Here is a 14,790-nt window from a genome sequence, read left to right as displayed (position 1 = left end):
CCCATAAAAACAACCCCACCACCTAATTTTTCAAAATTAGAAAATTATTCCTAATTCAGACACATGTGATAGGAACAATAGAATCTAAAATTTACTCACCATATTAGTGTCGAAGATATTCCAACAAGAAAAAAAATCTGACTCTCTTCCATCACGCTTGTCTATATAGGCATTAGAATATGCTCTACCCTTATTCTTTTGCGGCAATTTAGGACAATTTTTCTTTCAATGTCTTTTCTCATAACAAAAAGTGTATTCATCTTTAGTAGGTTTCCTTCGATATTTACTCCTTCCAAGTTTACAACTCTGAGAACGTCCCCTTATTTTCAGTGCTTTTACTACTGTTTCCTTATGGATCTTCTGATAATTTTTCTTTAATCATCATTAATCAATGCAGTACAAACAATATCAAAAGTAACTTTATCATTCCCATACAATAAAGTGGTGGTGAGATGTTCATAATCATTAGGAAAAGAATTCAGTAACAATAAGGCATTGTCCTCATTTTTGACCTTTTCATCCAAATTCAACAATTCAACCAAAATTTTATTGAAATCATTTATGTGTTCATTTATAGAAATTCCTGGTTGATACTGGAAGCAAAACAATTTCTTTGTCAAATACAGTCAATTTTTTAGACTTTTGGTCATAAATGTATAATCCAATATCTTTTACAATTTCTTTATAGATTTCTCTCTCATAACATAATATTTTTGATTTTTAGTGAGACATAAACGAATTGTACCACATGCTTGACGATTGATCTTTTCCTAATCTTTGTAATCTATGTCCTCTAGTTTATTATCCAAAGCAATATCTAATTCCTGCTGGTACAGGATGTCCGTTGCCTCACATTGTCGCATATCAAAATTACTGGTACCATCAAATTTTTCTACCTCAAACTAAGCATTAGCTATCGTTTTTGAAGATGATGACAAAGCTGTTGGGGTTGGAGTTCGTGTGCATAGAGTTTCTTCTACTGCTGCAGATGCCATCTTTCAAAACTATATATCTAATAGCAAATCAAGAGAACAGAAGGCTTAGGATGAATAGTACCGAACTTATCCCAAGTGTGTCTACTCTGTATATTTTATGAAATTCCACTTTGATCAGGCTGACCTCCAGGGAATGATTAAGTCGTAATAGTTTCTGAACACTCGCTTAGATAAGGTCTTTTTAGGCATAAAAAATGGAATCAAGAATCCTAATAGAGAAACACATTCATATCAGCACTATTCAACCCAACTCTAAAACCAATTGTTATACTGGACATCCCACTTGTGTCAAATACCAATACAATAAAAACTAACAATAAAAGACACCAATAAAGAACAACATAAGAATTTACGAGATTCGATACAGAATTACCTACGTCTTCGGATACCGACAATTAATCCACTACTTTAAAAAAAAACATCTTAAGCAAAGTAGGAATACCTTAAAGTACAAATACTATTTATAACTTTACAAACGAAAGGTATGATTACAAATGGTGAGAGAAGCTCCTTATATAGCTTCAAAATGAAAGTTTTAAAAAACTTTTCACGTGGGACAAAGAAATAACACTGAATTACAAAATGAGTGATGAAGAAGACGATTTTGTTATTTTTGCCATAGCCATAGGCTTGAGAGTTTCATGGCAGTATGTGTTCAATAGAGTTTTCATTGTGCTTTAAGGGCTGTTTGGCATTAAGGCTATGGTTTGCAGGAGTTGAGGTTTCCAATGGGATGTCGTTGTTATTGCCGCAGGTACAATGGCTGCAGAGATAAATAGTTATATGGGCCTCAAAGAGGATGGCCAGTTGGCAGCCCACGTAGCACAGAATGAAAGCAGCAGCTAGTAGGTCTAAATTTTGGTTTGAGCCCATTTTCCTATATCATATTATTGCATTCAGGCCCCCTTTAATTTATTTGGACGGTAAATAAATTATCAAACAAAACGAGCTGATTAATTTTGCTTTTTACTTTTTTTTTAATCAATTAAAAGCTCATACTGAACTTGAATTATATAATGAAAGAAAGCTTTATATCTCTTTATTACTCTCAAAATTTGAATTCAAAATTTTCAAGATATCTCATGTTTTAATCACTGAAATATTAAGAATATATAATGATGCACTTCTATTACTAGAAACCATTTAATTCACTTAATATACATACGTAAAGTTTTATTTTTATCTTTGGAGAAACAGTTTCCTTCGTTTGGAGAGTAAAAAGCTAGTCCTCAATCATAGATGCAAGGCAAAAACTGCCCATAATATGAGAAAAAATTATATTTGTATTTGTATTTGTATATATATTCTATCATGTTAAAAATGTAATGCATAAGATTAAAGCAAAATGCATTGAATTAAACCAGATGAATTAAAGTTACCTATATATATTAAGTGAATTACATGGCATAACTATTCTTAAAGTTAAGGAAAAAAAAATTACATGGCATAACTATGAGACCAATTATACTAGATGAATTAAAATGTTAGGCAACTACAAAAACAACTATATCCAAAAAGTTAAAACTATTAAAATAAAAATATTTAAATAATATAACATTAAAAGATAAATTAAAAAATAAACACATTCATTATAAATTAGGCATGACTCCAATAGAAGATAAGGGAAGGATGATGACTCACATGGTTTGAACACTTGCACCCCATTGAAGAAGAACAAATTTAACAAATTTATTACTGAGAGAGACGATAAAAGGGATAAAGATAGACATAAAATAACTTATAATGAACGTATTAATGAAAAAGGATTCATGCAATTAACCCTACCACCCCACTATGGAATCTTTAAGGCTTTGTTTGCAATTGCATATACGTATAAGCTGAAATGCATCATATTTTAATCTATAAATACTGAGATAAAAATACATTCGCAATCAAAAGAATTAAAAATGTTTGAAAAGTATTACTTAAAAGAAAGAATTCATTAATCAAAAGGAAAATAGGTGGATGTTCTTCAAATTCAAATAGATTAATTGAACAGTTTTTTTTTAGGCAAAAGAGAAGAATTCATAGATCAAAAAGAAAAATGACGAGTACCTGTGGGAATTGTCATGCATTTATATACTCGATTGTAAACTCCGCTATACATCGAAAGGTAACACAGTATTCAAATATCTTCTATAATAATGAGAAAAAAAATCGCAAATAATTTTCAACAACAAATTCTATACGAGTCAATTTAATTGCATAGCACATAGATGAAACCATTGCTTACAAAATAAACCCCCTGGCAGGACAATATGCACGAGGGTTTGGGCGCATAACAAATCTTTACTTGAATTCCCGAAATCAGAAACGATCATCCATACACAATGTCCTACCTAATTACTAAATATTTTCTATCCCTGTGCTTGGAAAGTGGCCTGGATTTGCATATCTGTGGATTTAAACCAAATGTAATACTTGAATTTCTCCTAACCCACACAAATTCAAATCCAAATCTAAAAATCCATGCAACCAAACACAGCGGGACTATCTACTGCCGCCTCTGTGAATTTGGAAGTGTAATAACCCTATATTTGAAAAGCCTTGAATTTGGAGTTATATTGGATTTAGATGAGATGTAATGTAAAAGTGTATTGAAATTTGTCTAAATCCTCCCAAAATTCAAATCCAAAGTCCGAAATCTATGCCTCCAAACACATCGTAAAAGTGAAGCAAACATTGCATGGTCCAACGTTACATCCTTTCCAACAACAGTTAACAAAATTGCAGAGGCCTAAACAGCATTCAGCAAAATTAGCACCAAGGTTCATTCAGGATACTAGAAAAGGTACAACATTCTCACACACAGGCATCCTTAATTGGTGAAAAGCACAACACAGTTCTTAAACACAATATAGGTTTTAATAAAAACCAAAAGCAAAAATGAAATGCAATAGCTGCAAACAGCTCCCGGAGCTTGACCAAATCACAACCCTGCATTCCATCATGTAAAATGAAAAGCTCACCTGGGCAGAGAAATGCAGCAAGTTTTCAGTTTTCATGTGAAAAAGAACCAAAATAAAACTTTCCAGACCTAAATGATCTTGACAGAACAGCAGCAAGCACACATTACCATGAACTTGCATTCTTAGTGATCATACTCAGTGAGAAAGGGACCTTTCTGAACGCTGGTATTCACGCTCCATGTCTCGGGTTTTCCCCCTTTCATGTTGCTCAGATGCTCCATGATCATATTGGTAATTGTCGTCCTCCATCTGATCATATCGATCATTACCACGATCGGGAAAATCATCGTAACGGTCATGATTAGCCTGGGCATCCAGATGATCATACTGTCCCCGACCTACACGGTGCTCATAGTGCTCATGATCATGTTCAGGATCTTGCCGCTGATGCCCATGCTCATACCAAGCTGGATCATCCTCTGCCTCACCATGCTCATACTCCCGCTCCTTATCACCATGCCGGTCTCGATCATGTTTTGACTCCACACGGTCGTAGTCAGAATCTCTCTCACGGGAGCGCCCACGGTCATGGTCAACTTCTCCAACTTCATAGTCCCTATCCCTATCCCTATCCTTCTCCCTCTCCCTCTCACGAGGACGTTCACGATCGCGGTCACGATCACGATCCCGATCCCGACCCCGGTCTCTCTCTCGGTCACGCTCATAATCACGACCCCGATCCCGACCTCGATCACGTGCCCGGTCACGATCTCGACCTCTGTCTCTGTCTCTGTCTCTATTCTTGTCACGGTCTCTGTGGTGCCTATCCTCTCTATAATCACGGTCCCTTGGTCTGTCATGGGAGCGCTCACGAGATTTTTCCCTTTCTCTATCTCTCCCCCTTTCTCGGGATTTTTCCCTATCACTGAAACATAAGCATTTGGCGTCAACGATATAAATAATTTGCAAACGGACAACATAATGAAATTTTTATATTTGTAGGATGTTAGTATAAATGCAACTTAAAATTGTGTGCAGAAAATCAATAATTACCACAGACGAGTCCAAGCATTTGTTGTATTATAATGTGTATCAAACCCTCTGTTCTCTATCAGCAAATTAAGTTTGTGGAATGGGATATTGCAAGGGAATGGAATGAAAAATTGAATTGGGGCATGAAAAGATTAAGTAAAAAATTAGATTCCATTCCTTTTGATTCCATTCCATTCCATTCCTACATACCACATGTGAAAATTGCTAAAGTGCACAATCAACCAGTCAATGCAAATCTAACCGGTCTCCATGTCGTTCTTCCCTTATCCTTGGCTCCTCAGACCGTGGTGGTCCTGACTGTTGTTGTTCCCTGAAAAATTTAAAAAAAAAAAGAAGCAAACCATATTACTTTTCTTCTATACGACACGACAATTCAGTCACTAACATTTCCAAAATATACATAAATAACTTATTAAATAAAAAATAACCATGCACTATCCATAATTTTTAGATAAATATGTTAACATTTTAGCACGTAAATGCTGATCAGCCATCAGTAAGTTGTTCAACAATTTAAAGTCAGTCAATTTAATCAGTTCATACAAGATAGTATTCTAAAATGCCCTCAGAATATATATATATATGATAACAAATGCACTCAGAAAATATTACATGCAAAGGTTTTCAAATGCCCACAATTGGATTTCACTTCAAGACTAACCAAAATTTCAACATCCAAAGTCAAGAAATACAAATCAATAACCTGATTGTTCAGGCTTAGCTAAAAGAGAGAGTCTGATTGTTCAACATAGCTGAGGCATCTTGTATTTTTCGTCTGCTGGTCTCCTGGTTAGATTAGGTTAGAAATCTTCTGTAAAGTGAACAAAGGAAGACACTTTGATAGGGGTAATTTCATTTTTGGGCTACCTATAGAAGAAACATAATGGTGCAGCTGTTGATATCAAGTACAAATAAAAATAATAATTGCGAATTAGGATTTTTTAGATCATAGACAACTTGTCAATAGATCATTTAAACCCTTCCTAATACACAAGTCAACAAAGTCATATTGGTCCAGACGTACCCTAAGTTTATCTTTTAAGGAACATATACTTCTTTTTCCCCAAAACAGGCATTCCCAAACATAAATAAATTATTTAGATAATTTCCAAAAATTTAAACACTCTTTAACCAATTACCAAATATTATCCCTCATCTTTCAGATCTACATGGATTTCTACATTTTAATCTGTTCATGATGATGCAGCCATTCATATTTGTATGTTAACAATTGAAATTCCCAAATAAATATATTATATGTCAATGCAATAAAATTAATGAGCTTCTTCAAGCATTGAGGAGTGTGTGTATGTTCCAATCAGGCGAATTACCTCCCAGAATACCTCTGGTTTACATCTTCACCCCCAACCCTGGTAGTTCCAAGTCCACCACCCAGTCTACGAGGTCGCCAATTTGGAACGGTCCTACCACGTTCAACATCAACAAGCACCCTTCTGCCATCCACCTTCCTCCCATCTGCTTGTTTATATGCAGCTGCATGTCACAGACAAGCAATGATTGGAAACATGTGCTCGCCCACACAGGTGGAAAAACAGTGTCATAGAGAAACCAATACATGCATCATATTCCAACTAACCTTTCATATCCCGAGTATGCATATACTCTATGAAAGCATAGCCTTTAGGTTTGTTCGTCTCCTGATCAGTAATTAATCGAACCTGAGAAATTCAAAGAAGATAAAACATACCACTTACAGGAGAAGGTCCAGATCTGAACCAAGGAAGCAGAACTTTAAAAATGATGTTTAATTTCAGCAATTCGGACAAAATTTCTAAGAGAAAGATAATTAGAAATGAAAAATCCTAAACGGCACGGCAGATAGGCACTATGCCTCATTAGCCGTGCTCACCTTTCAAATAATACAGCTCCCCCATGCGAGATGCATCACCACCACTGCTAGAGTCCCGAAAAACTGATGTGTGTGGCCATTTTACCAGTGGTTGAACAGATTAACATCCCCTTACCAGGGAATTTTTTTTTTTTATAAAATGAAATAGTTATAAAAAAATAATCTAGGAAATACCAGATATCTTCTCAACTGCTGATAGATTTTTGATAGCCTTTAAAGCCAACTGTAAGATTTTCAGTAGCAAAAAATGCATGTACTGTAAATAAAAATAGGAGAGGTAGAGATGCTAATACTCCTGACGAATTTTACCAAGTGCAGGGAAAGGACAGAAGTTGTCAGTCTCCTTTTGTTGCACGATTATAAAAGCCAAAATTTTCATCACTGCTTGCTCAACTTAAATTTTCAGCTTTGTCATGCAGGGTGAAGCACTGTCTTTGGAATCAAATTGGTAGAAAATTGTGGAACCCAAACAACAATTTGCGGGTAGAATAATAGCCCCCCTTACCAGGGATATTGCTAACTATACATAAAACTAGATCAATACCCAAGCCACAAAGACAGTTTCAAATCCCACTATACCAAAGAGACTTATCAATGAAGGGAGAAGTGAAACAAACCCGTATGGCATCAGTGGCAAATAGGCAAATGATACCTGTGCTATTCTTGCAAACTTTCATTGACCTCAAGAATGATATTTAGAACAGGAAGAAGCTCACCATTCTCCTTTCAGAACTTTTGATATACATGCGGAGCATACCATACACTATGCATCACTAATTGTGCTTACCAATGCTCAAAATGTGATGTCCAGAATTACCAAGATGAGAACAGTTTAGCACTGACTTATCAATTGTCTAAATGCAATGAGAAGCACCAATTACCAGACACAAGAATGATAATGAAGGATATGGAAGGCTGAAGAATAGTTTCAAACCCTATACCAAAGAGAGGGTTAGCAATGAAGGGAGAAGTGAAACAAACCGATATGCTGTCAGTGGCAAATAGGCAACAATACCTGTGCCAGTCTTCCAAACTTATACTGACCTCCAGAAATTACATTTAAAACAGGAAGAATTTCATCGTTTCTTTGTTTCAAACTTTTTAGAAAATGATGAATACATATGCATGATGAATTACTAATTATGCTTACCATTGAAGTATTTAACTTTACAATTGTTACACACCATTCAATCAAACTACTCAATAAGAATCTCAGAATCATCAACAGGCAAACACGTCCGTCAAGGGTCCAACTAGACAATAACAAGCATCAACAAGGGAATAGAAAACAGTTTTCTTGAGCATTTATATGTTGTAGACAATGTATTTAAATAAACTTCTACAATATTTAGTTTGAAGAGTGAATATAAATGAATATGTAAGCAAAAATGGTTCCAAAAAAGTAGCACACATTTTATTTTTAAAATTTCCAGAGTAATATAAATTCAAGTAAAAAATTTTAAAAATTATTTGGAAAAGCACCCCACAAAAGAAAAGGAAATAAGTTTTTTTTTTGGTGGGGAAGGGGGGAGGGGGGTGGGGCAAGTCCAGACAACTGGACCCCTTACCGAATTCAAAAGGCAATAACCTGAGCCCCCACAGGGAATGCTTTAAAGTACCTACCCGCTTGATTGGCCCATATGCCTCAAACTCCCTTTTGATTCTGTTCTCAGTTGTCTCATAATTCTGCAAGCAAATGTTAGAACTCATTTGTCATCATCAGCAAAATTTTGAGAATAGAAGTGTGATGAAAAATTGGACGATATTACTTACCAGTCTAGCAACAAACAATGTCTTATATGGATCTCCTGAAATATTTGGATCGTTATTGGGATCATCTGCACATAAGAACAAAACCCCCAAGCTATTCAACTCCACAGATATCAAATCAATCAATCTACTCTTAACCAAAAAGTCAGGGAAAAAGTTGTTACATTTCTGAAGCTCCTCAGCAGCCTTTGCAGCACCTTTCTCCAGTCGTAACTTGTGGATTCTAGCTCGTCTTTGTGACTGGATCCATCAATAGTATGTCAATAAACAATACTCAACCAAGAATGCTTCATAACCAAAGGAGTCGTCACAAAAGTAAATTCCTAAATTTGCAATCACAAATATTTTGTATCATGAATTAAACTACTTGCTCATAACAAAACAACAACAACAACAACAAAAAAACCAAGCCTTAGTCCCACTAAGTGGGGTCGGCTATATGAATCCTTTTTCGCCAATTTATGCGATCATGGGCCATTTCTTTTGATAGATTCAAAGATATTAAATCCTTACTTACTATCTCCTCCCAAATTATTTTAGATCTACCCCTACCCCTTCTACTGTCCCCCACAGTAACTAAGTCACTCTTCCTCACAGGTGCACTATAAGGCCTACGTTGCAAGTGTCCATACCATCTGAGTTGTCCCTCCCTTATCTTATCTTCTATAGGAGCTACACCTAACTTACCACGAATATGTTCATTCCTTAATTTATCTTTCAATGTTATACCACTCATCCATCTAAGCATTCTCATCTCGCCAACTTTTACTTTTTGGATATTATGTTTCTTCGTCGCCCAACATTCCGATCCATATAGCATAACTGGTCTTATAGCTGTCCTATAAAACTTTCCTTTCAATTTTAAGGGTATTATATGATCACATAGCACACTTGAAGCATTTCTCCATTTTAACCATCCTGCTTTAACTCTATGCATTACATCATCTTCAATTTTTCCTTCAGCTCGCATAACAGATCTAAGGTATCGAAATCTATAAGTGCTATTTATTTCTTTATCATCAAGTTTAACTTTATCTCCAATATTCCTTCTATCATTACTAAAATTACATTTCATATATTCTGTTTTATTTCTACTTATCCTAAAGCCTCTAGATTCCAAAGCTTCTCTACTTGCTCATCCATTCAAAAAATTGAACCTTTGTGGTGAAAGCACAACTAATACAAAACAAGTAACATATTACCATCAAATTAGTTTTAACTCCTTTTAGAAGTTTACAATGTAAAAATAATCAATAAGAAAAAAATAATTTGGTAGTTAAAGTAAATAGGTTTGTATCATTGTAAAGCTCCTCTCATTTATTGGCCCATAATCATATTTTCTGTTTTAAAATTCACCAAATTAAAAAGATTAAAAATAAATTAAACACGTTACATGTCCGTCCACTACAATTTATAATCAAAACAACATTAATCATATTCCAGTCTCCACTTTAAAGTTGTAATGAACATAGCTTGGGACTGAAAATCTGAAGCAGAAGAATCTGCCCCTTTCTACTTCTCCTCTTAAAACAATCATCCCTCTGGGATTCATAATAAAAATTAAAAAAAAAAAAAAAAAAAAAGCCAGAAGAGTATGGAAGAATAAATCTCAGCAAGAGTGATTGCCTCGATGTCAGGGATCATACCATGATATACAAAACTCTTTACCCCATATGCAGACAGTGACGAAGTAAAGACATGCATCCAATGTTGAGAAAGTCCACATTCACTTGCATGTTACAAAATCTTCCACATGCAATGGTGCATGTACACACATGAATTGTCCAACACAATGACTCATACATACTAGACACTCACCAATGGATAGCATTCTTCATTTACTGTTAAGCTACTTTATCAGAATGAGGAAATAATGTCTTCATGATGATTAATTAAAATTCACTAAAAATGGTATCCCTAGTGTCAATAATTACAAAGATCAGGGAAAAAGTTCGACGGCATTCACAGTTCCACTAAATATACTGAAAGGAGCAATAAGCACATCATTCACAAGTAGCAAAAAAAAAATGCGACAAACTCTCATTCGGCAAAGCTGCAGAACGAATTTTAGCATGGGCAAGTTGACAAGAAGAGGATTGAATAAAATATAAAATATTTACAAGAAGAATCAAAGATTACACATGCACATGCACATGCACATGCACAATGCATGGAGCATGTTTGATCAAAACATACAGGAGTGTAAAAACATAAGATTTCAAACATAAAGCACTCAAAAGAAATAAAGTATGTGCAAGAATGAGGATCATACAGGAGTTTCAGCTTCTTGCACAGGAGGAGCATATTCAGGATCTCCTGGTTCAGCGAAATTGCTCGCAAATTGTGCCATCCCTGCAGCGGTAAAGGAAATAAAATTCACAATCAGCCTTAACACAAAAAATTTCTACCCATATAAAATTTCTGCTCTGGAAGGTACAACAAACCTGTATATGGCGGGCATTTCCTTTTCTCTGGAGGTGGTTTATATTCCAATGGAGGACGAGGTTCAAAAAGCTTCAAGAGATTGGAGGTTAGACCGGTGGGATGACTCTGCCCAATCTGCATTACAAGAACCATAGAAGCAATTGTAGAAATGTGAAGGAGAGTAACAGAATGGAATGTCAGGGAAATAAGCAATACACTACTCGGATAACTGCTAGAGAAATAAAAGGAAATGAGACATGAATCTCGGACACTTCATCAAAGAATTCCGCAAAAGCAAAAAACACATTCAATTTTTTTTTTTTTTTAAAAAAAAGCCTATTACACTTTGATTGTACAAGGCGGGTGGAAGGGGAATTGATCAGTACAAAGGCAGCTCATGCGTCTGTGTACAAGGAGATTAATCGATACCAAACCATAAACTAAACCAAGACAAGACTATACAATCCAAAGCTACATCGATTATTAGACCTGAGAAACTAAATAGTCAAACCGCAGATCAAACAATTTTCAATCGAAACAAAGCTAGGGTTCGCGAGAGACAGGAACAGAAGATGCACCAAACGGTAAAAACCTCAAGAATTATGAGAAACAATAGTGAATCTTCGGAAGGAGAAGCGTACGAGTTTGAGTTGAAGAACATTTGCGCGGTTCTGGGCTTTGGTGCGCGCCTGCACGGCGGCGTTGTTGGGGTTGTTGCGCATGAAGGCATCGTTGTAGTCTCCCATGGTTCCGGGAGATCGAAGAAGTTAGGGCTTGTGGAAGGATCAGATCTTCTTGGCGATCAGCGGAGGAAGATATTCTGCATCGCCGGCGCCGGTTAGCTGTACGGATCTGCGTCTCAGCTGAGCCAAGGTTCCAGAGAAGAGGAGACACTTCCACTGACAAACGAGGCAAGGGTTTTCCCTCGGGTATAAAAAGAGGCGACGACTTACGGCCGTTTGGTATCCATATGAAAAATTAGGAAACGAAAATAAAAAATTAGAAACAGAAAATAAACATATTTATAAAATTAATATAAATTAAAATAATAATAAATATAAATATATATTTATCTTTAAATTAAATAATATTATAAAAATATAATTAAAATAATAAAATTAATATTAAAAATTACTATAGTAAAAATAAAATTTATTATAATTATTTTACTTTATTATTATATTTTAAAATTTATTTTACAATAAAAATTTTAACGGACATAATAATTGAAAAATAGTAAAGGCATTTTGTAATTGCCTTTATTATTATTTTTTAAAGTTTATGTAAATTTTTCTTTAAATTATATATATGGTTATAAAATTAATTTTAATTTTAATTTAGAAGTATATAAAATAAATAATTTAATCCAACAAAATTATTTTTGGATATTAAAATTTCTCGCAATAGGTTGTCAAAATAATTAAAAACCATAAAATCTAATTTTAATTTTTTTGTCAAACAATTGAAAAATGATAAAAAAAAAATTGAAAACTAACAATATAAACAAACGCTTTTTTATAATTATGTTTCTTCACTGTGAAGAAACAGAAATAGAAAACAAAAAACAACAATACCAAACATGCCCTTTATGGCTGATTGCTCCAACTCTTGTGGATTCAAAACGGCCCCCATGTAATGCACTTCAATAGTATTGTTTCCTTCCCAACTGCAAGGCTCGATACAATAAAAAGTAAAGTTGCAAATGAGTCAAGTTGGTCGTGAGCTACTTGATGCCCGACTTAATAATAACTAGTTCAAAGTTATTGTTAAGATAAATGAGCCAACTTCAAATTTAAACTTTGAACTCAAAAACTAAACAAACCGAACTTGAACTAGACAATACTCAACTTGTTAACCTCGCAAGCCAACTTGTTTAATTGGCTTGCAACTTAAATTGTTTAAAAAACTCAAATAATATGATTGATTAATAGATTTAGGAGTTGACTAATGATGTAAATTCATCAATTTTTTAGTATGTAGATAAAAAATATACTTGTATATTTACTTGTTAGGAGACTCATTAATATATATATATATATATATATATATATATATATATTTGATTTAGAGTTTATTTTAAGCTTACATTATTTTACACACATATATTTAAAAGTATTTTCACTTTAATCATCACTACTTATATTGTTTTTTATCTTTTAAAAATTTTCAATGACATAAAATAGTAAAACACAAATTAAAATGTTAATTTTACATTTCATTAAGCAATTTTAAATTTAGTTTTAAAGTGTTGTGAGAATAACCTGATTGCTTATTCTAATTTTCAGATTTTAATAAATTATAAACAAACCACAATAAGAATTTGATTTTATCTAAGCAGCAACCACAATCACACCTAAACTAAAACTTGCTTATTTTAATGTGTGCGTGTGTGCCAAGCCTGATCAAGAAAAATATTTTATTCACTAACCAATATTCAGCAAAGCCACAGTAAATTCAGCAAAACATAAACATGCCATAATCACAAACTATAAGAACACATTTACGTGGTTCGGCCCAAAAATTGGCCTAACATCCAAGGCAGGAACTCACATTCGGAGACTTTATATTAAATACAGTGGAAATAAATACAAGTACACAGATTTACCTCTTTTATCTTACAGATCTCCTTTGAAAATCGGCTCAAGAAACGACCCAAGAAAACCCCTCTTCGCACCGGCGAAGAACCCTAGGCTTCTTCCTATCTTCCTTCCTGATTTCCCTAAAAGAAACCCTCCCAAGACCTAAATCTATGCTTATCTTCCCCTTACCCATGTGTGAACCGCAGCTAGAGGCTAGAGATCCCCAACGTCGAACCACCCTCCTCATGTCGTCTCCTTCTCTCGTGCGCCCCTCACTCTCCCGTGCGGTTGAAGGAACTCTGGTTGTAGGTGCTCTCTCTACTGTGAAAGGGAAGATGTCTCCTCTACGCTGAGATGTTCTAAAGCTTCCAAAATAGAATTAAACCCCCCTACTATTTTTTTTTTTCTATTTACAATTGCAGGTAAATTACATCAATACCCCCCATAACAAAAGTGAAAAAAATAGCCGCTGGATCTCTAAAGAATGGGCGGCCTAGATTCCTTCAAGCTTGACACTCCAACAATTCTCCACCTTGGCAAGCTTGTGACCCTTGCACCTCCTTAACATCTCCTATGACGGTTCTTGCAAAACAAACACTAGCAACTTTCAAGGTTAACCAAGTTTGAACAATGTTCAAACTTGGATTTAGGTACTGCTTTAATCATCATATCAAAAGGATTATCCTCTATTGGAATTTTCCTTACTTCTATTTCACCACTAGAAATAATATCCCTCACAAAATGTAGCCTAACATCTATATGTTTGGACCTATGATGATAAACATGATTCCTAACCAAATGAATAGTATTTTGATTGTTACAATAAATTATAATGGTTCCAGTACTATACATTCCTAACTCTAGACACAATCTTTTTATTCATATAGCCTCCTTGAAGGCTTCAGTCAAGGCAATATATTCAGCCTCTGTGGTAGACAAGGCTACCACCGACTGCATGTGTGATTTCCAGCTAATAACATTACCTAAAAAAGAAAAGACCATACCAGACAAAGACTTTCTGGTATCTAGATTTCTAGTATAGTCAGAATCTACATATCCTTTTAACCCTATTTCACAATGCATATCCCTTTTTCCAAATATTAATCCTTGCTGTTTTGTTCCAGACAAGTATTGAAAATTTTGTTTCAAAACATGCCAATGTGGTTTGCCAGGTTTGTTTATAAATCTAC

General features: G+C 34.6%; 1 protein-coding gene across 2 annotated transcripts; it reads right to left on the bottom strand.

The window, feature by feature from the left end:
* Positions 1-3,742: 3,742 nt before the first annotated feature.
* LOC131162627 (U1 small nuclear ribonucleoprotein 70 kDa) lies at positions 3,743-12,014 on the bottom strand. 2 transcript variants are annotated; one of them, XM_058119239.1, is made up of 11 exons: positions 11,663-11,964; positions 11,042-11,156; positions 10,870-10,949; positions 8,762-8,837; positions 8,601-8,665; positions 8,451-8,513; positions 6,555-6,636; positions 6,289-6,451; positions 5,199-5,267; positions 4,072-4,829; positions 3,743-3,964 (listed from the first exon to the last, which is right to left on the bottom strand). In XM_058119239.1, exons 1-10 carry the CDS (start codon positions 11,765-11,767, stop codon positions 4,100-4,102), a joined length of 1,548 nt encoding a protein of 515 aa, XP_057975222.1. In that variant the 5' UTR covers positions 11,768-11,964; the 3' UTR covers positions 3,743-3,964; positions 4,072-4,099. The 2 variants fall into 2 exon arrangements, with proteins under 2 accessions (XP_057975222.1, XP_057975228.1); XM_058119245.1 differs by having other exon boundaries at positions 3,743-4,829; positions 11,663-12,014.
* Between the last annotated feature and the right edge of the window lie 2,776 nt (positions 12,015-14,790).

This window comes from Malania oleifera, chromosome 1 (genome assembly GCF_029873635.1).
Source record: "Malania oleifera isolate guangnan ecotype guangnan chromosome 1, ASM2987363v1, whole genome shotgun sequence".
NCBI classification, from domain to species: domain Eukaryota; kingdom Viridiplantae; phylum Streptophyta; class Magnoliopsida; order Santalales; family Ximeniaceae; genus Malania; species Malania oleifera.
The sequence above is the reverse complement of the archived record's forward strand: the minus strand, read 5'-3'. Positions and strand labels throughout refer to the sequence as shown.

What these genes read in the sequence shown, in the direction of transcription:
- LOC131162627 (XM_058119245.1), bottom strand. Translation starts at nt 11,767, where the DNA reads ATGGGAGACTACAACGATGCCTTCATGCGCAACAACCCCAACAACGCC. An exon ending in GAAATGCCCGCCATATACAG is followed by an intron (nt 10,950 to 11,041) that starts GTTTGTTGTACC and finishes TTACCGCTGCAG; the next exon opens with GGATGGCACAATTTGCGAGC. An exon ending in TGCAAGAAGCTGAAACTCCT is followed by an intron (nt 8,838 to 10,869) that starts GTATGATCCTCA and finishes TGATGGATCCAG; the next exon opens with TCACAAAGACGAGCTAGAAT.